The sequence below is a fragment of the Rhinopithecus bieti genome, unplaced genomic scaffold (genome assembly GCF_001698545.2).
Source record: "Rhinopithecus bieti isolate Rb0 unplaced genomic scaffold, ASM169854v2 scaffold_7049, whole genome shotgun sequence".
Lineage (NCBI taxonomy): Eukaryota > Metazoa > Chordata > Mammalia > Primates > Cercopithecidae > Rhinopithecus > Rhinopithecus bieti.
In genome coordinates, this window is record NW_016805922.1 from 1,019,778 (window position 1) to 1,039,593 (window position 19,816).

The following is a 19,816-nucleotide window of genomic DNA, read 5'->3' on the forward strand; positions in this document are numbered from 1 at the left end:
ATGAATGGTCTAGATGCAGCTCTACCACTTTCTAGCTTGGTGAACTTGAGCAAGCAATGTCTTCACTTCTTAGAATGTTGGTTTCCTCCTCTGAAAATTGAGAATAATAATCCCTGCTCCTCAAAGCTGAATGATGGAGAAAACAAGAAAATGTAATTACTTACATGGTGACAACTGTGTACCACATGCAGTTCTGTACCCTTTGCCTCAACCATTCATGTAAGAGTCCCAGCAACTCTATGAGGTTATCACTATGTTTTCCTTTTTTTATACAGGAAAACTAAGGTTTGGAGAAATTAAACAACCTGTCAAGTCTACATAGCCACAAAGTAGCAGATCCAGAATTTAAACCCAGCCTTTAAAATCTGTGGTTCCACTCAGTATGCTATGCCCCCAGAAAGGAAAGTACCTGATACTTAGTAGGCCCTCAGCGAAGTCATTCATCCATTCAACTGCTTCCTATGCACCTACTGTGTGCCAGGCAGTGTGCTAGGCTCTGGGGGTGGAGTGGCAGAATAGATATGTGTGGCTCCTGTCCTCATTTTATATTTGTTGAGTGTTAGTTGAGTGATGATCTGTGTTTGGGGGCAGGAAACTATACTAAAAGGTAGGTTTTGCTATTATTCAGGTTGGTGAGACCAACAGATCAGAAGCTGATGGCTATTGAAAAATAGTTTGTTACTCACAGTTCCAGAGAGGAGTTGTGCCATGCCATGCAGGGCCACATGGGGAAGCCCCAGGGCTGGTCCAGAGGCAGAGGGAGTGAGGGGAAAACATGGGCGGGAACCCTTATTGTGGTTTTCTTGGGAAGAAATGAGCAAGGCAGAGTGAGCAGGCTGAGCAGTCTGGGAACTGGAGAGTTTGAATAACATGGTGAGTTCTGGGCCATAGGATCTGGGGTAATCCCTAGTTGCCTGGTACCTGGCCTTGGGGTGATTTAGGGCAGGGGAATAGTGTCTTGTGCTGCAGGAACCTGATAAAGGAAGCAGATGGGAAGTGTGGACTCAGGATTTATTGCACATCAAAGGCAAGCCCATTTACTATCTCTAAGAACTGGCTGGCACTTGGAGGGGCAGTCCCTCCTCCGTCAGCAAGGCTCCAGTGCCAACGTATCAAGAATACAGAAAAGAAGAAAATATAGTTAAATCAGAGACACATTCTCTGGCATGAAATAGACATGCTTCTGCCCTACATAAACTTATAGGCCAGCTTGAGAAAGGACAGTCCTGTTGGTAGCAAACAATAGCAAACTTAGATATAGGAATTCTTCTCCTGTTCATTCTTTTGTCAAAAATTTATTTATTCATTCAGGATGGTATTTATGATTGCCTACTGCATGCCTGCCAGGCAATGATCAAGGTGCTGGGGAATAAGGCACCGGCAATTCCCTGCTCCATGGAGTTTACATCCTAGTAGGGGTTATCATTAATAAGTAAACAAGTAAAAAAACAAGATGTACCTCCTATATGTGCCACACAAAAAACAAAGCAGAGGATGTCATGTGGAATGACTAGTGGGTGATGCCTTTCAGATAAGGTGGTCAGGGTCAGCCTCTCTGAAGAGGTGACATCTGAGTTGATCCTGGATGGCAAGATAGAGCCTTGTGATGATCTACGGAAGCAAGGAGCATCCCAGGCATAGGGGACAGAAAGTAAGAAGATCCTGAGGTTGGGTCAGGATTTGCCTGTTATGTCTCAAGCATGATTAAAAGGCCCCATCTGGCTGGAGCACAGTGAGCAAAGGAGGGGGTGGTAGGAGATGAAGCTGGGGTAGTTTGCAGGTGCCAGATCTTCCAGGCCATGATCAAGAAGTTGGATTTTATTCTATAGAGAGACATCACAAAGTCAGAAGTAAGAAGGGACTTGAGCTGATGTATGGTAAACATTGGCTTGTGGGGAATGGGTTATGGTGGGCAAGAGTGAAGACCAGGTGAGAGCCAGTTGAAGTCAGCCAGGTGAGCAATAAGTGTCTCCTGAGTGCCTGGAGCCATGCCAGGAGGTGAAGGCACCACAGTCCTGGTCCGCAGGGGCTCACGGTGTATAGAGCAGGGAATAGACCCTTACAGAACTGGGGCACTCATGCATGAACCTGGTGTCTCAAACTAGGCCACTGGGTTCTCAAAGTGCCGAACTTTCTCTCCAAAATAACTCTCCTGCTAGAAGAAGCCAGCACAGCCTGTTTGTAAAGTGGCTCTTGAAGAGCCTTCTGAAGGACTGAACACTCTGAGCTCTGCCTTCAGATGCCGGGGAAGGTTCTGGGCCCTGAGCTTTCCTTTCCACTGTGGCCCTCGGAGTGTGCCTTGAATCTGGGTGGCTCTGCTGGGATCCTGGGCCATTTTTTTTCTGCCTCTTTTTTACAAGTTTCCACTGGGATACACAGCTCTGAAGTATTTCCCCAGTCCAGTCATTATCTTAGTGTGGATTATTTGAGAATGGAGGTCATATTTGTCTCTTGTGGTTCAGCAAGCCACGATCAAACTCTGGCTAGCACAAGGATTCCATCAGTTGGCAAAGACCAGGCTCAGTATGGATTAAACTAATTGAGGTGGCAGGGTTTTTGCTGGTTTTTAAACTGAGAATGGAGGACCAAATTGTATAGCAAGCAGAGTCTAACTGAAGAATTACAATAAAGAAACAAGAAAAGGAGGGTTTGTTTAGAATCAGTTCTTCCTTTGCTTACTTACTTTAATTGAATTCTCTGAACTATGGTCCAAAATGAGAAGAAAACAACAAAATACAGACAACAACATGATTAATAAGTGGTACTTGTTTCACTGGTTCTACCACCACTCTTAATGAGGAGTAAAGTAGAAAGATCTCAGGAGCAGGAACCAGGGCAACTGTGATCCAGCCCCAGCCCTACTCCTCTTAGCTGCATGGTCTTGAGAAAGCCACATTTCCCTCTGGACTTGTTTCCCCATGTATAAAATTCCTACAACACATTTTATCATCTATGAAATGCAGTAACCCCTATCCTGTTCCTCCAGCCACCTTGTGACCTTGGGCTTTCTGAGCCACGGTTTCCTCATTTGCAAAAAGGGGATTACTTGCACCCCAGCTTACCCATAGGCAAAACACCAGGCCATGATTGCCTCAATTGTCCTCCTGATTATTTTCCCTGTATTTCTTTTTTTTTTTTTTGAGCGGAGTCTCGCTCTGTCGCCCAGGGCTGGAGTACAGTGGGCGTGATCTTCAGCTCACTCAAAGGCTCTGCCTCCCGGTTTACCGGCCATTCTCCTGCCTCAGCCTCCCGACGTAAAACTGGGACATACAGGCACCGCCACATCGCCCCGGCTATTTTTTTTTGTATTTTTTTTTTAGTAGAGACAGTTTCACCCGTGTTAGCCAGGATGGTCTCTGTCTCCTGACCTCGTGATCCGGCCCGTCTCGGGCCTTCCAAAGTGCTGGGGATTACAGGGGCTTGATCCACCGCGGCCCGGCCCCTTTTTTTTTTTTTTTTTTTTTTTTTTTTTTAGAGGTGGGTCTTGCTGTGTTGCCTAGACTGGTCTTGAATTCTTAGGCTCAAGAGATCCTTCTGCCTCAGCCTCCTGAGTAGCTGGAACTACAAGTGAGCATCACCACACCCAGCTATATTTTCCCTGTTATAATTTTCCTCTGTTCCATGCTGAATATCTGGTGATCTATGATGACGCAGGCCAAAGAAATAAACATAGTTGTTTTGAACTTTGTTTTCCAAGTGCCATGGGGACTGTCAGTTTGGGAAGAGAACAGGATGGAGCAAGTCCTCCCCAGTCATCCGAGGCCAGGAGCTGCCATAGATCATTTTTTATGCGTATAATCTGTTGTTTCCCAATAGGAGTTTGGTTAGACAGAAGGAACCATCTGGGGGTAAGCACCAGGTCCTTTTCAGAGCTGTTTCCCCCACCGGACATCAGCATTTTGGGTGGGACAGAAGCCTCATGTCCTCTATGCGGAAGATCCTGAAATCTGGTCTGAAACCTGCAGCTCTGGGGCCAAAATGCTGCTCCATGTGGTTGGATAGTTAAGAAAAATAAACTTGAGGAAATCTCCCCTAATTCTTCTCCTACTCAACACCATGTGGGTTGTTTGGACAGATGTGGGTGGTGGTTTTCTTTTCTTTTCTTTCTTTTGAGACAGAATCTCACTCCGTTGCCCGGGCTGGAGTGCAGTGGCACAATCTCGGCTCACTGCAACCTCTGCCTCCCAGGTTCAAGCAATTCTTCTGTCTCAGCCTCCTGAGTAGCTGGGATTACAGGCACCTGCCACCATGCCCAGCTAATTTTTGTATTTTCAGTAGAGACAGGGTTACATCTTGTTGGTCAGGCTGGTCTCAAATTCCTGACCTCAAGTGATCCACCCACCTCAGCCTTCCAAAGTGCTGGGATTACAGGCGAGAGTCACCGTGCCCAGCCTGTGGTTTTCTTTTGCATGATGTGTGCAGAAAGGCTGGACGGGGCAAGACTTGGAAGGGATAATTAAACGTGGCCTTGGCAACCTTTGCCCAAATTTCCCGCCTCATCTGTAGGCACTTGTTGCAGTCCCTCCAAGCCCCTGATGACAGCAGCTTTCTTGCTTCTTTGATTTGAACCATGCTGTCAAGTTGCCTTCTTTCCCCTCTCAAAGTCCTTCCTTAAGGAACTAGCAGACTGGGAGGGGCAGGACACTTCTACTGCTCCCTGTTAATGCTGCCACTAGCCAGGAATGAGACTTTTGGTATGGTCTGGTCTACAACTTTTTGCACCTGGTTGCTGGGAGCCCTAGGGGTCTGTGCAGAGGCCTTGGATGCTGCCATGAGAGGCTGATGGGTGGGGTGGTGTTGGGGGGAGTCTCTAGCTCTCCTCCCCCTGCTGATTCTTGCAGCCCTACTTTCATTTATTTTATATATGGAGAGACTATGTAAAATTTCGTTGATGTTAATAGTTCAAAAAATGTTTGAATGTATCTGACTTAGCCCATTCAATGCTGCTGAAAGAATGCTCATCTGAAATCAGATTAGGTGGGAACCATTAAGCAGGCCACACATGAATAGGGCTCTTGACAATGTTCACAGCTCTTTCCTATTGCCTACCTCCATTTCATCTACCTGAGAGGTGGATAGGACAGGTAGTCCCATCGTACAGTTGAACATGGAGGTTTAGAGCCACTATGTGGTAGAGCTCAGATCTGAACTCAGGCTTTCTGCCTTCTTGGTTACGGCTTCTTTTTATGTCTAGAGCCCCCAAGAAGTAGGTAGCCCTGCGTGGCTGAAAGAAGACTCTGGCTAGGAAAAGCCTAAGCTACTCTGCTGGCAGGGCCCTGATACCATGGTAGCTATGGGATGGGTGTAACGAGAGAGCATCACAACGGTGTTCGAGTCTTCAGAGACCTCAGAAATTCCCTCTCTCTAAGTAACACCTGGCACTGACTTCTCTGATGAGTCATTTGGTGCTGGGTTGTAGTGTCTGCCATTGTTCCTCTTCCCAGACCTTTTCCTAAAACACAGCCATTGAAACACTCGCAGGAGGGGAGAAGAGCCCAGATATCTGGCCTTAAATTAGGGATGTGTGTGTAAAACCCCTTACTCCCCACCCCAGAAAGGAAGCCTGATGCTACATGAGTCTCTAACACAGCAGTCACTAGCTCAAGTCCATTCTTTTCAGACAGCTGCTCATTTGCCTGCAGATGACTTAGTTTTTTTGGTAAAAGCCATCAGTGAGGAAAATAGCTCTAATTCTGCATTATAAATGGAACAGACAATACCCAGATTAGCCCTGTTTATTATTATGGTTATTTTTTCCTCTTTGAAAGTTTTCTAGCATGGAGGATGCCACATTGTGTCATGAAACCTTTGCCTGGAACTGAGTTTGCCTTTAAACTTTTTAAGTGGAAAGAAGTTTCCTAGAGTAAACAGTGCCCTGACCCCTAAAGTGAAGTCAGTTCCCAAAGTCACTCCCCATGGACAATGGGTGACCTATATTTGGGGCCATGTGCACATTCTCATGCAAGGGGATTCCTACTCAAGACAATAGAAAGCAATCACAATTTTAGCAAAGTCCAGAGGATCTCATTCTAATTTGTAGATTGACAGCTCAAACAAAATGGAACCAAAAAAACACATGTACCCAATCAGAAGGCACTTGAGCGACTCTGAATATGGAAGAAGAAATGAAAGTCAAAAGAAAAGCAGGCATCCATCCTGAGGACTGTGGTAGACTGCCAAGTATTTTTAGACTTGAATGATTCGACTTCTCATTGTTAATAGTGAGAGTTTCTGGGGCTATTTAAACTTTTGTTTAGTCATTCCAAAATAAGGTGTTTTAGATTTAGACTGTGGGTGTTTCCTTTATAATTTTTGGCATTTTCTTATTGGCCCCTATCTTTAATGACTCTTTGTTTAAAAAAGGGTTTCCTTAAAAAATGTGAATGTACTGGTGCATCCTGGCTCATTCTCTCAGACCCACGTACTAATTTGGAATTTGTGATAATTCAGCCACTACTGAATTAACTTCCTTAAGCAAAGTGACATTGGTCATATATTGTGTTTTACTTTAGAAAAGAAACAGCAATTTTTTACTGCTGGTTCTGAATTCAATGTGTTCACCAAGGCAAGACATGAAGTTTCTCCTAGATGGAAATGTGTTTGCTTCCTTGACTTAGAAATTCAACTTGTCATATCCTGTCACCTTGTTAGCTGAGGAGCCAAACATCACGTCCCATACCAGCTCCCTCTCTGCGGCTAGTTTCTTTTTTTTTTTTTTTTTTTTTTTTTTAGAGACGGAGTCTTGCTCTGCCGCCCAGTCTGGAGTGCAGTGGCCGGCTCTCAGCTCACTGCAAGCTCCGCCTCCCGGGTTCACGCCATTCTCCTGTCTCAGCCTCCCGAGTAGCTGGGACTACAGGCGCCCGCTTCGTCGCCCGGCTAGTTTTTTTTTTTGTAGTTTTTAGTAGAGACGGGGTTTCACTGTATTAGCCAGGATGGTCTCGATCTCCTGACCTCGTGATCCGCCCGTCTCGGCCTCCCAAAGTGCTGGGATTACAGGCTTGAGCCACCTTTATTTTATTTCTTTCTTTTTCTTCTTGCGGACAGGGTCTTGCTCTGTTACCCAGGCTGGAACAATCACAGCTCATCGCAGCCTCAACCTCTCAGGCTCAAGTGATCCTCCCACCTCAGCCTCCCAAGTGGCTGGGACTATAGCCACGTGCCACCATGCTGGGCTAATTTTGAATTTCTTGTGGAGCCGAGGTCTCACGATGTTACCCAGACCATTCTTGGACTCCTGGGCTCAAGCAATCCTCCTGTCTTAGCCTCTCAAAGTGCTGGGATTACAGGTGTTGAACCACTATGCCTAGCCTGTTTTTTTTTTTCTTTTTTTTTCTTTTTAAAGAGACAGGGTCTTGGTCCGTCACCCAGGCTGGAGTGCCATGGCATGACCACAGCTTACTGCTGCAGATTTCCTTAAGCGAAGTGACACTGCAGGCACAGGAATTTGAACTTCTTTATATAAGTTGTTTCAAATTGATCTGATGTCACTTTATATATGACTTTTCACTTCACTGTGCATACCACTCACTTAAGAAGCAAACTTGTAGAGGGCTGGAGAAATGCTACCGTGTTAAATGTACGCTGCATCTCTAAGACGAATCCCTATTTTAGGAATGCAATGTTTTTTATCTAATGTGTACTTTGGAACTGAAGAAACAAGACTGTTAACTTCTGCTCTCCTTTTAGCTCACAGAAGACAACACTTTATTGACCTTGAAAGACACAAGTTACATTTTTCAAATACTGTTCTATAATATCAGTCACACTTTGTATAAATAGAGACAATTTTCTCCCCAAGTTGTCTAGTCTGCTAAGACAGGGGTTAGCAAACTTTGGCCCACCTCCTGATTTTGTAAATAAAGTTTTATTGGAACAAAGCCATGTCTAGTTGTCAACAGATTGTCAATGTCTGCTTCCACATTACAACAGCAGAGCTGAGTAGTTGCAATAGAGCTCATGTGGCCTGCAAAGTCTAAAATATTTACTATCAGGCTTTTAATAGAAAAAATTTGCTGACCACTGGTTCTAAGGTTATAGGGAATGCAAACTGGCTGCCCAAAGGCCAGTTGTCCTAACAGCCATGTTTTGCTGGCGTTTTAAAAAGTGAGCCAAAGCAGCTGAGCCCCTGCTGTTTGGCAGCTAGCTTGCATCAGACATTTACCAAACCACCTGGCTCTTGCAGGCACCAGGATTTGATCCCTGGTTTAGTAGATTCAGAATGGGTGTTTGCTTGGGAGTGAAAGACCCAGATCGTGTTCTTGGTTCTGCTTTGAGCTTGCTGTGTGATATTGACATGGCTACTTCTACTCCCCAACTCTGTTTCCCCTCTTCTTAGGTGAGGGGTCAGATAACCTGACTTCTAATCAGCCCTTTCAACTCCAATGTGCTCTGGCCTTGCTCCTCCAAGTGTGGTTGTCAGACCAACATTTGCATCCCCCAGATTTGCTGAACCAGAGTCCAAAGTCTAACCATCTCCTCAGGTGATTCTCATAAGCACTCAGGTTTGAGAGGCAGTTTTCTTGAAGATCACCTTCCTGGAGTGATGTTAGTGGTACGTGCTGGTCTCCACTTTCTAAATTGAAGGCCTCTGGAGATTTCAATTTCTGAGTTTGAATCCTAGGGTGAGTTAGATGGGACATAAAAGCATGGCCCTGTTAGTAAAATGTTTCCCCAGCATCTCCCAGGTAGTCTTTTAACACTTTGTGGGACCCAGTGTGAGTCTGATGGTCAGTACAGTCACTCGCCCTTCTTAGAATATGCACAGCACAAATATAGGACAGGCAACGCTTTGCTTTGAAATGGCAGGTAGACCTCACCAGAAGAGCATCTACATTCACAGGTGTGTGTGTGTGTGTGTGTGTGTGTGTGTGTGTGTGTGTGTGGAAGTGTGGTGTGTATATTAGTATTATATGGTGTTGTGGTTATTATATATGTGTGTGTGTGTATATATATGTGTGTGTGTGTGTATGTATATATATGTGTGTGTGTGTGTATGTGTGTGTGTATCAGGATGTTGAAATGTTTCTCTTGGTGGTGGGGGGGTAATATTTGAGCATTTGCTGGAAGGTCTCAGACTAGAAAGAAGAAAATTAGTGAGCAATTGTGCTGACAGATTTTAAGAAACTTAATAATTTCTTTTTAATTGCTGTTTCAAAGAGTAGAAGAGATTGCAAGTGAGACATCTTCTTTCAGGGTTCACTGCTGGGTAATACAAACAACAGCAACGACAAGGGCAAAGGCTGGTACTTGCTGAACACTATGCGTCAGGAGCTGTCCTAAATCTTTTAAACATGCATAAACCTATTAAATCTTCAGAACAACCTCATAAAGTAACACCATTACTATCTCCATTTTATAATGGAGAAACCTGGGGACAAAGTGAAATGACTGATCTAAGGTGCTGGGATTAGAATCTGAGGCAGTCTAGCTCCTAAGTCCATGCTGTTAATAACAATGCTACACTGCCAGGCCTGTTGAATCTACTTGGTCAGTGAGTGGGAAAGACTACTCCTGCAATATCTGTGGGAGGCTGAGGGATACCGTGGAAAGGAACATAAGGTGGGATTCTGCTGGGATTCAGGCCTGTCTGAGTAGATAATTGTCTACTTGTTGCTCTCCCCTGATAGACCATCACTCCTTAAGAACAAGAGCCGTGTCTGCTGTGTCCACTATTGGACTTCCAAGGCCTAGCACAGTGCTTGGGGCATAGTAGGTGCTGAGTAAATGCCCAGTGACTGAATGAATACAAGAATCTACTAATAAGTGAGTGAGCTTCCCATTGTTCAGAAGACAAAACATGGGGTCTGATGTGGGTATGGTGTGATCAAGGGCCAAATTTATTACATAGTCAGTTGAGATTCTGAGAACCTAAAGGAATATCTGGAGGAATCAGTGGGCCTTCCTAAAGTGGGGAGAGCTTGTGTTAAACTTGGAAGCCAGAGGCAGCTGGAAGGAAGGCCTTTCAGGTGGAAATAAGCTGAAAGCTCAACTTATTTGCTGTGGCCCAAGATGTCACAGACACCTCTCCTGCAGACAGAGACCACACAGTCAACGTACTGAACAGACAAACACTGTTCTATTTGGCCCGGGGCTTTGGTTGGAGCATGCTCTTCCCTCTAGCTTTGGCACTGGATGGTCCCCTTGTGTGGGCCAAGGATGCCTGTCCGTCTGCTCCTTCTCCCTGTCCCCTTATCAGCAGAAGATGAACTCCACAGAGCTCTCCTGTCAACTGAAGCACAAACCATTCCCTTGTAGGGCAAAGGCTTGCGATTCCTTGTAACAATATTTCATAATTTATATATTTGATTAAAAACCGGAACCTGAGCCAGCAGCCTGCATACTCTAACATATTGGGATCATTAGCTGCTTGTGTCACTCTTCTATTTTAAAACTTTCCATATTTGAACTCATGGAAGTACATCCTTCACATTTGCTAAACTTTCCCCATAAAAACAGTTTAGTAAGTCTCCATCATCTTTCATAGAAAAAGAAAAAAAATAAGGCCACAATAAAACCCTCTGGACTTTTCCTTCAGGGAATATCATTTTATTTAGGCCTTTAGAAACATTTGCCTTATCTTGCCAGTAATTAAAAAAAATTAAGACAAATGAGAATTTTAGTGGCATTATAATTACTTCAAGATGAGCGGTGCCACTTGGCTTCTCTCCTGGCTCTGCTGCAGCTCTGCCCAGGCCTCCTGTGTGAGCTTCCATTCCCCAACCCTGCACAGTCTTAGTCTCTTGGATTCTTTGGGTCAGTTCTCTTCCAGCTTCTCCAAGATGGCTTCTTCTCTGTGCTTTGCTCCTGTTGCTCTCACAGGGACTTTTTTAAATAAGGGGGACTGTTTCATGAGATTTGGGTGTGGCTGTCTTCTCTAATCCCTCCCCCTTCCCCACAGTGGTTGGCCCACGATGAAGGCATTGCCAATCAGAGTACCCCACCCTCTGGGCACAGAGATTGGTCAAGGGATAAGCATAGGACTGACCCTTGTTGGCTGATCAAAGTCACCCCTGGGAAGCCCCAGAAAGAGAAGCTCCTTTTCCACGGGGCTCACTGGCTCCAAGGACAAAAGTGAGCCCAGCTGCCGCTGGTGGCTGTCTGGGTAAGCCTGCCTAAGAATAAAGCCAATGTGAAGGAAAACAGAATAGAGATGGAGAAAAGAAGCAGAGACTTAACTTGTAATTTGAACTACTGTATCCAATTGTTCCTGAAGGTAGCCCTTCTTCTGCACTTTCTGACTAGAAAACAGATTCTAGAATGCAAATCCCCTCTCACTTTTTTTTTTTTTAGGTTTAAACCAGTTTGAATTGGCCTTCCTTCATTTGCAACAAGGGAGACCTGAATAAAATTGCTTCTGTCTGCACATCCAAATACTTTCATTTTTCAAGAAGCAATGTTGTACCAAGGTCAGAACAAAGAAATACTTTATGCTGATCCTTGCAGTTTCCATTACTAGAGACCCAAGAGAATCAGACCAGGAGATCGTTTTGCTTTAAACTAGTAGAATCTGACCTAAGGCAAATACCAGTTGAGAAAAAGGAGAAAACACATTTCTTCCTTCAAGAGCATCATCTCCATTCTTGGCAGAGAGAGATGTGAATGACCAACAGCCATGCCATTGCATAGTTTCATTTTTCATGTAACTTTCTCATATTTGAAGCCAAACATTTGGAGCCAAAGCCCGATAACCCAGCGAGTCAAGCACTCGTGTCACTATTGCTTGTGTCTCCATGGGACAGGCTTGATTGAAAATTGCTAAGACAATATTTTAAAAATGTTCTCACTACAAAAAATAACTATGTGAGGTAATGGATATGTTAGCTTGATTTAGCCATTCCACAGTGTATACATATATCAAAACACCATGTTATAGACCATAAACATATGCAATTTTTATTTGTCAACTTAAAGAAATCCAAATAAACTAGGAAGTGTAATGGTTTCAGAAATGTTTAATTCACCCAAGCTACAATGTAAAACATCTCGGGTGTCTGTCACATTGTTTTTGGTTATAATTGACACTAATGAAAAGCTATATGTTGAAGAAATATATTTCAAAATGAGGAAATGTACTGCCCTATGTAGAAAACAAGAAAATCAATTGTCTCATGTAGCAAGCAGTCTAGAAGTTAGTTCACTGTCTCCATGACATAACTCAGTGCCTAGGCTCTGTTTAACTCTAAGCAGCATCATGGAAAGCTTATTGGCTTGGTTCGCTTGTCTCCTTAAGGTTCTAAGGTGGTACCAGGAGTTCCAACACAACAACAGCCAGATTAAGAAGGAAATCCTTGAGAAATTACTGATTTCAAAGATGGGGCAGGAAAAATACAGGATGGGTATGAAGCACGTTATTGTGCCACATGTAAAATGTGTTTAAAGAATGATGGGCCATGTTCAAAGGACATAGCAACCAGTTTGAAGGAGCTTTCTTTGGCCATAATTTGGGACAATTTGAGCATTAAAATAAATAAGGATGGTAATCAATTATAAACAATTTAGTAAAACAGAAATCCGTAACTCCAAACTGATGTAAGTAAGTGAATTAATAAATGGGGAGAAGATAGTACTTTTCCTTACAGTAGAATGCTAATAAACACTAAAGAAATGATTGAATTAGAAAAACCAACATTTGGCAACTATCATAATAGTAATTAGTTCGATGGGTGGAATTTTGATGAAGAACAGGATATTGACATAGTCCCAAAGTCCCTAAACACACTTATTAAATACAAAGGACAAGAGAATGACTTCACAATGGAAAAATCTGGCTGATACTGGCATTATCAAGTGTTCAAAATTAATGTCAACAGTAATGGAACAAATCAAAATCCTGTGTCATCTGATTGGATGCAACAGAAAGAAAACATCACTTCTGTGGTATTCCTACCAAAAAATGCATAACCTGAATCTAATTTCGAGGAAATATCTGACAAACCTAATTTAATGGATATTTAACTCAACAACTTTAAACAACCTTTAATCTTCTAAGATGTCAAGCTCATGAACATTCAGGAAAGAACAAAGAACACTTCCAAACTGAAGAATAAAGAGACAAGATAACCAAATGGAATGAGTGATCTTTGACTGAATGTTTTCTTATAAAAGACATTATTGGCCGGGCGCGGTGGCTCAAGCCTGTAATCCCAGCACTTTGGGAGGCCGAGACGGGCGGATCACAAGGTCAGGAGATCGAGACCATCCTGGCTAACACGGTGAAACCCCGTCTCTACTAAAAAATATAAAAAACTAGCCGGGCGAGGTGGCAGGCGCTTGTAGTCCCAGCTACTTGGGAGGCTGAAGCAGGAGAATGGCGTAAACCCGGGAGGCGGAGCTTGCAGTGAGCTGAGATCCAGCCACTGCACTCCAGCCTGGGTGACAGAGCGAGACTCCGTCTCAAAAAAAAAAAAAAAAAAAAAAAAAAGACATTATTGGGACAGCTGGTGATACGTGAATTGGATCTGAGGATTTCATGGTAGAAACGCATCAGTGTTAACTTCCTGATTTTGATGGTTATGTGGGAGAATGTCCTTATTTGTAGGAATTACACACGAAAATATTCAAGAGTGATAAAGCATTGTGTCAGCAACACCCTCCAATGGCTCTTTGTTCTCTTCTTGTAACTTTTTTCTTAAGTTTGACATTCTATCAAAAGAAAATAAAACAAAAGCAGGGCTATTTAATGCACAGTATCTTCTTTCATTAAGGAAGAACACTTTTCTAAGACCCTCCCAAAGCACAAGCCCCAGTGGCTGGTATTAGAGGCGCATGGCCTTTCTCCAGCTACCGACAAGGTTGGCAAAGCAAATTTACATAAAGGGGAGTGAGCTCTTCTCTCAGTCCAGTCCTTTCTCTCCATCCTCCCTTTGTCTCCATCCCCAAAGTCATATCTCACTTTGAACATTTTCTGCTCACACTGACAAGTCTCCCTGACAGGAACTCACCCTCTCCATCCACCGCTTCCTTGCCACCAGGAAGAAGGAAGTGGAGTGGAGTGGCAACGTGTAGGCCGCCAGCAGTGTCTACCTCATCTCAATCTGAAATTTTTATATTTGACCTCGGTCCTTTTGGAACCCAGTGCCATCAGCAAAGACGAACCTTCCCAGAACCCCAGGTTGTTTGTTCTTTCATTTAGTTGCCAGGATTTGTACTAAGAGTTGGGGAAATAAAGATAATACAATTATTCTTTAGAAGTTCATAGGGGAAGGCTTTCATGAACAAATAATTATAGCACAATAAAGGCCGTGGAAGAATTATTGTAAGCCTGGGATATTATGAGGTTACAGATAAAGGGCACCTAAAACACCCCAAGGGAAGGATGAGAGAGGAAAATCTTCCTAGAGAGTGGGAGGGGTGGGAATGACAGCCCCTCTTCCTGCTGACATGGGAGATAGAATCAGGCAAGAGTTAACATGGATCTTTCCAATTCTGGTACAGAATCCCACTCAGCTACTGCAGCCCCCCCACAGAGGCAGCAATTAAACACAGTGTTTAATTGTGGGGAATTCCAGGCAAAAGGCACAGCCTGAGTGATGGTACAGAGGTGAGGAAAGCAGGGGCACATACTGTGACTGCAAGCTGCCCATTTGGCTTCTGAAAGGATAACAGGAAGGAAGGAGAGTTGGGGTAGGAAAAATAAACTTGATTGCAAGGTAAAATAGTTTCAATTTTTTTCTGTGTGTGCAACAGGGAGCCCCTGATTGTTCTTTAAGAGGAGAGTGCAAGATGAGGGTTGTGTTTCTGAGCAATTCATCTGGAAGTGGTGGGTGGAAAGGGTGAGTTCCTGTAGGGGAGACTTGTCAGTCTGAACATTTGTTCAAGGTGAGATATGACTTTTGGGATGGAGTGAGAGGATGGAGAGAAAGGACTGGACTGAGTGACCCATCAGATATGAAGGCGAGTGCCAGAGATGATTCAGGTGCTCCAAAAGCAAGGATGGGTGTCATTAATAGACATGAGAAAGGCAGGGGCAGGCTCTGGATGGTGCCCCGTGGGGACTGTTGTCAGAGATAATGCCCATCCATGATGGTGTGACACAGTGGACAAAGTCAATCAGGCATTGTGCTGGGGTTTCAACAGAGAAGAGATGATGTATCTCATGATCTCCCTGTCCAGCTATCACCAGCTCCTGCTTAAAGATTTTTGAAGGGTCCCCCTTGCTCCTCGGACAGAGACCAGTCTTGAATTGCTCCAAAACGGGAGCAGGCTGGCCATGCCTACCTCTCATGCCCCAGGCCCACCCTCCTCACCATGCTCTGTGCTCTTGCCACACCAGTCTTCTTTCAGTTCCATCCACGGGCCATGTTCACTACTGTATCTCCAACACCAGCAAATAGGTGTTGAATAAACTGGTGGGGCTTCCACCACAGGGCCTTTGCACATGCATCCATGTATTCATCTTTAACCATTGTCCTTTCCCTCTTTGCCAACTTAGAGGTAACCCATTTTTTTAAATTTTTTTAATTTTTATTTTTGGAAACAGGGTCTTGCTCTGTCACCCAGGCTGGAGTGCAGTGGCATGATCATGGCTCACTGCAACCTTGACTTATGGGGCTCAGGTTATCCTCTAGAGTAACTGACACTACAGGTGTGCCACCATGCCAGCTACTTTTGTACTTTTGTAGGGATGGAGTTTTGCCATGTTGCCCAGGCTGGTCTCAAACTCCTAGGCTCAAGTAATCCACCTGCCTTGGCCTCCCAAAGTGCTGAGAATACAGGCCTAAGCCACTATGCCTAACAAGGCTACTCATCCTTTACAGCCCAGTTCAAGTGTCACTTTCCCAGGGGCACCTCTCTCGATATTCCTAAGTCCAGTTTACATGTATTATAGTAACACAAATCTTCCTTTTATAGCATGCACAGTAGGTGTAATTTTGCATTGACTTGTGAGAGTATTTGCTTGAGGTCCATCTCCCCCACAGACCATAACATCTATGGGTGTAGGGGTCACTGTTCTTTTTGTGCACGCCATATCCCCTATATTCAGCATGGGAATTGGAACTTTGATGTGCTCACTGAATATCTGTGGAATGGATGAATGAATGATGCATTGGTGAATATTTCACCAGTGCTTCAGGAAAGTGCCAGAGAAGCAGGTTATGCTTGAGAAGCACCTTATAGGATGAATAGAATTTCAACAGCCAGAGTTGGTCTTCAGGTAGCCAGTCCTCAGCTAGCAAAGGCAAAGGGAAGGGCTTGATCAGAGGGAGCTTCTGCATGCTTAGGAAGAACAGGGAACTGGAAATCTAGGGAAATAAAGGGCTCCAAGGCCAGAAAGACAACAAAGCCAAGTTTTGGAAGGATTCAAATGTCCATGAGGACTTGGTTGTTGACTTGGCAGGCAATGAAGAGCTATGGAGATTGAGTGAAGGAAATGACACACTTGAAACTTATCTTTGAGAAAATGAACATAACTAGGAAACTGAGGGTGACTAGAGAAGGCAGCTGGGAGCAGAAAACCACTGCCTTGGGAGGATATAGCAATGGCTTTGGTGAAATTTACAAAGCACACGAGTGGGGGTTTTCTAGGTACAAGATGGTCAGAGCAAAATTTGGATGGTGAGGTTAAAGAAACCTGGCAGCAGATGAGGAAGTTCAAGAAAGAAAACCACTGGCGACCAGACTGTAAGCTCCGAGGACTTGTGTCTTTTTCATCCTTATACTCCCAGTAGAAAAAAATATGTTTTTCTTAGAAATTGTGGGAAAGAAATTAATTTAAGAGCTGAAAATGTTCAGAGAGACCATAAAATGGAGATACAATTTGGCCCAAAGACCTATTCTACTTAACTCATTCAATGTTTAGTTGGCAACATTAAAAATTGAGATTTCTCATAAAAGTGGCATTAATTTTTTAGATTAATTTTTATTGAAAAAAATTTTATTTCCCATTATTTTGGCATTTGAAAAAGTGCTGTATTTTTAAAGATCTGCCCACATTAGTCACCATGTCCCATGTGGCACCCATTGCTGGAGCTCAGGTGGCCCCTGTTCAGCGGCTCCCCAGTACTGGTCTTATTCCCAGAGGGGTTCATTCACTATCTGCCTGGGCTCTGAGGGCAGCTGAGTCAGGTACCTGGCTAAAGAGAAGCTCATCGGTTCCCAGCAGGCCACTTTTTAGTGTACCATAAACCATGACACCTTTGTTACATTAGTGATCTGGGAGTATTGTGAATAGGTAGATGGGGCGGGGTTCTGTCCCAAAGCCTACATCCCAGTGGAAGTCTGATGAGATACCTTGATAGAGAGGCTCATTAGTATTTTACCATATTTTCTGCCAGCACTGGCATTCAGGGTCGTGGAGTTAAATAGATGTTGCAAAATCACTGCCATGGTGTAAATAATTAGATGAGGGTGTATGTGGAATTCACAAAACTTTTATTGATATGTTTATCATGCCAAAAATGTTGTTTATTTAAAATTCAAATTCCACTTGAAAAAGAGGCAACAAGCGATAGTTGGGATCCCAGCCTGCTCCTGGAGGAGCTCCTGCGTCCACAAAAAAGCACGCACATTTTACAGCTATGCGATTTGCTCACTCGGAATTGCATTCTGGAAAACTCCTCCCAGAGTCCCCTTGCAGAACGCCATTTGTGTCTTTAGTTGGTTGTAGCTGGGAAACAACAGAAAGAAAAGGAACTCCATCCTAAGATTTAGAATAGTTATGGCTTTGAAACTACTGACCCTCAAGGATCTACCACCACCCAACCTAGAATATATATATCATATATATATCTTATGTAATATATGATATATATATTCTCACTGAAAAGCAAATCACTGTTTATGTCACTTGCTTGCTGTCACGTCGGCCCCTTAGGATGGTCTCAGCACACCTGGCTCTCCTTCTCAGTGGGATCCTGTGGATTCTGGCTGTGAGTGGGCAGCCCTTCAGGAGCGTTTGGACTTGCTGCAAGTTGGGCACAGAAGCTGACCCTTAGTGACAATGTATGCCCGGCCACTCAGCAGCTGCTCACAGCCCTCACAGACAAAGTGCTTCCGGTGCCAGGCCAGATCTTCCACACGCTGGTAGTCCTCAGAGAATATTATCTGGGAAGGGAAGCAGGAGAAATGCATGACTCAGTTTCTGTCCCTAGGTAGAGATGGTATATCTAGGACAAGTTATAGGGTGGTGGTTCATCCCATCCTATTCTTGTTTTAACCTTTAAAAGCCTTAGTGGAAAAATCTGGCATAAATTTGAGGCAGTAAGGATAGTATTTGGTGAAGGTTGTGGTTGCATCTTAGCTTCTCAGATGGAATAAAAAAAAAAAATTCTCCACCACAGGCAGGTTTTACTTATCTAGCATCTGTGATACTCTTTGGGCCAAATCTAAAGTTTAGTTCCAAGGTGGGATTACACACCCTGGTGAAGAAAGCTTAAGGAAAGATAAGCGGCCAATGGCCAATCATCAAGAGCAAGAGTACAGAGGGTCACTTGGGCTTGGAAGGAAGTAACTCTTGGAATAGACACATGGTAAGGATCCCCTGAGGCTCAGGAAGTGCAGAGGAACATAATGTTTAATGGGCCTTCTAGTATTGGAGTCAAACAGGAACTGGGTATGAGTTTTCACTTAAGACCTCTACCAGCTTTGTGACTTTGGGCAAATTACTTAATCGCCCTGTGCCTCAGCTTCCACATCTGTAAAATGGGGATACAAATACTTTCCATCCCATAAAGTTCCATGATTTCCAAATGGCCAACTACATATGAAAGGCTTAGAATGTTGACTGACACAAAGTCAGGGACATCTGATTAGCACTGACCTTTTAGAGCTGCACTTTTCTTAAATATGAAATGAGAAAAAATCATGTTTATCTCTCCCTAAAGGATTGTTGTGATATAAATGGCATGTTGTACATAAAGTATGTAGCAAATTACTGACCCACTGTAAGCTCCTAATAAATGATGGAGAATTGTTATTGTGCATATACTGTTGTCACCTCAAAAATCAGGCTCCAGGGTAGGCCTGTGACAGTTCTTTTTCTTCTTAATATCACTTAATAACAGTTATTAGGTAAGAGAACTACAGGGTCTTAACTTCATATGGTGACCAATTCATAGAAGGTGGTAGAAAATAGGTGTTGGTTCAATATAAAGAAGGCATTTCTAACTTTCATACTTGCCAAAGATGAAGTCAGTAATATTGCCTGCAACCAAAGGCATGCAAACAGTACTTACTATGATCATAATTGGTATTGCCATTGTTAATACACCTAAGAGTTACTTTCGTGAAACCAGTATGAGAGACTTGAATCCCTTTCATAGCATCTCTATCATATCGTATAGTATCGTGTCACATTAATGTTAAATCTCATTATTGTTATAGTATATTATCGTAAGACTAACAGCTGCTACCATGTATAAGTTCCTAGGTCAGGCCCTGTGGCAAGCATTTTCATGCATTATCTCATTTATCCTTATAGCCACTCTATGGGATGGGTGCTGGTCTCATCCCTATTTCATAAGTAGTAAAACTGAGGCTCAACTGAGCCTCCGGAGTTAGGTAGCCACATGACTATAATAATAATAGATGCAGATACAGGTTTGAACATGGGCAATGCCTCCTGGTTCACCCTGGTATGTTCTGAGTACTTACTAAGTGCTAGGTATTATGCGGAGGACAAGATTCACTGGCACTGTGTCTGATCCCTCCCAACAATCCCATGGTTTTCTGCCTCATTTTGCAGATGAGAAAATGAAGGTTGAGAGCATGCAGTGAGGCCTGACTTCAGTTTCCCAATCTGTAGAACACATCATCCACAAAGCCGTACTCCTCTTGGCCTCTGGGCTCTTACCCTCAGCAGTGTCCCTCAAGCCCCCCA

The 19,816-nt window shown here is 43.7% G+C and overlaps 1 protein-coding gene across 2 annotated transcripts in view; it reads right to left on the reverse strand.

Annotated features, from left to right (window-relative positions):
- Positions 1–16,844: 16,844 nt before the first annotated feature.
- Positions 16,845–19,816, reverse strand: part of LMCD1 (LIM and cysteine rich domains 1) — a 64,907-nt gene continuing 61,935 nt past the window's right edge. For both annotated transcript variants that reach the window (XM_017874161.1, XM_017874162.1), the window contains one exon: positions 16,845–18,042. In XM_017874161.1, the coding sequence (XP_017729650.1) occupies positions 17,884–18,042 (159 nt within the window). In that variant the 3' untranslated portion in view covers positions 16,845–17,883. The remainder of the gene's footprint in view (positions 18,043–19,816) is intronic.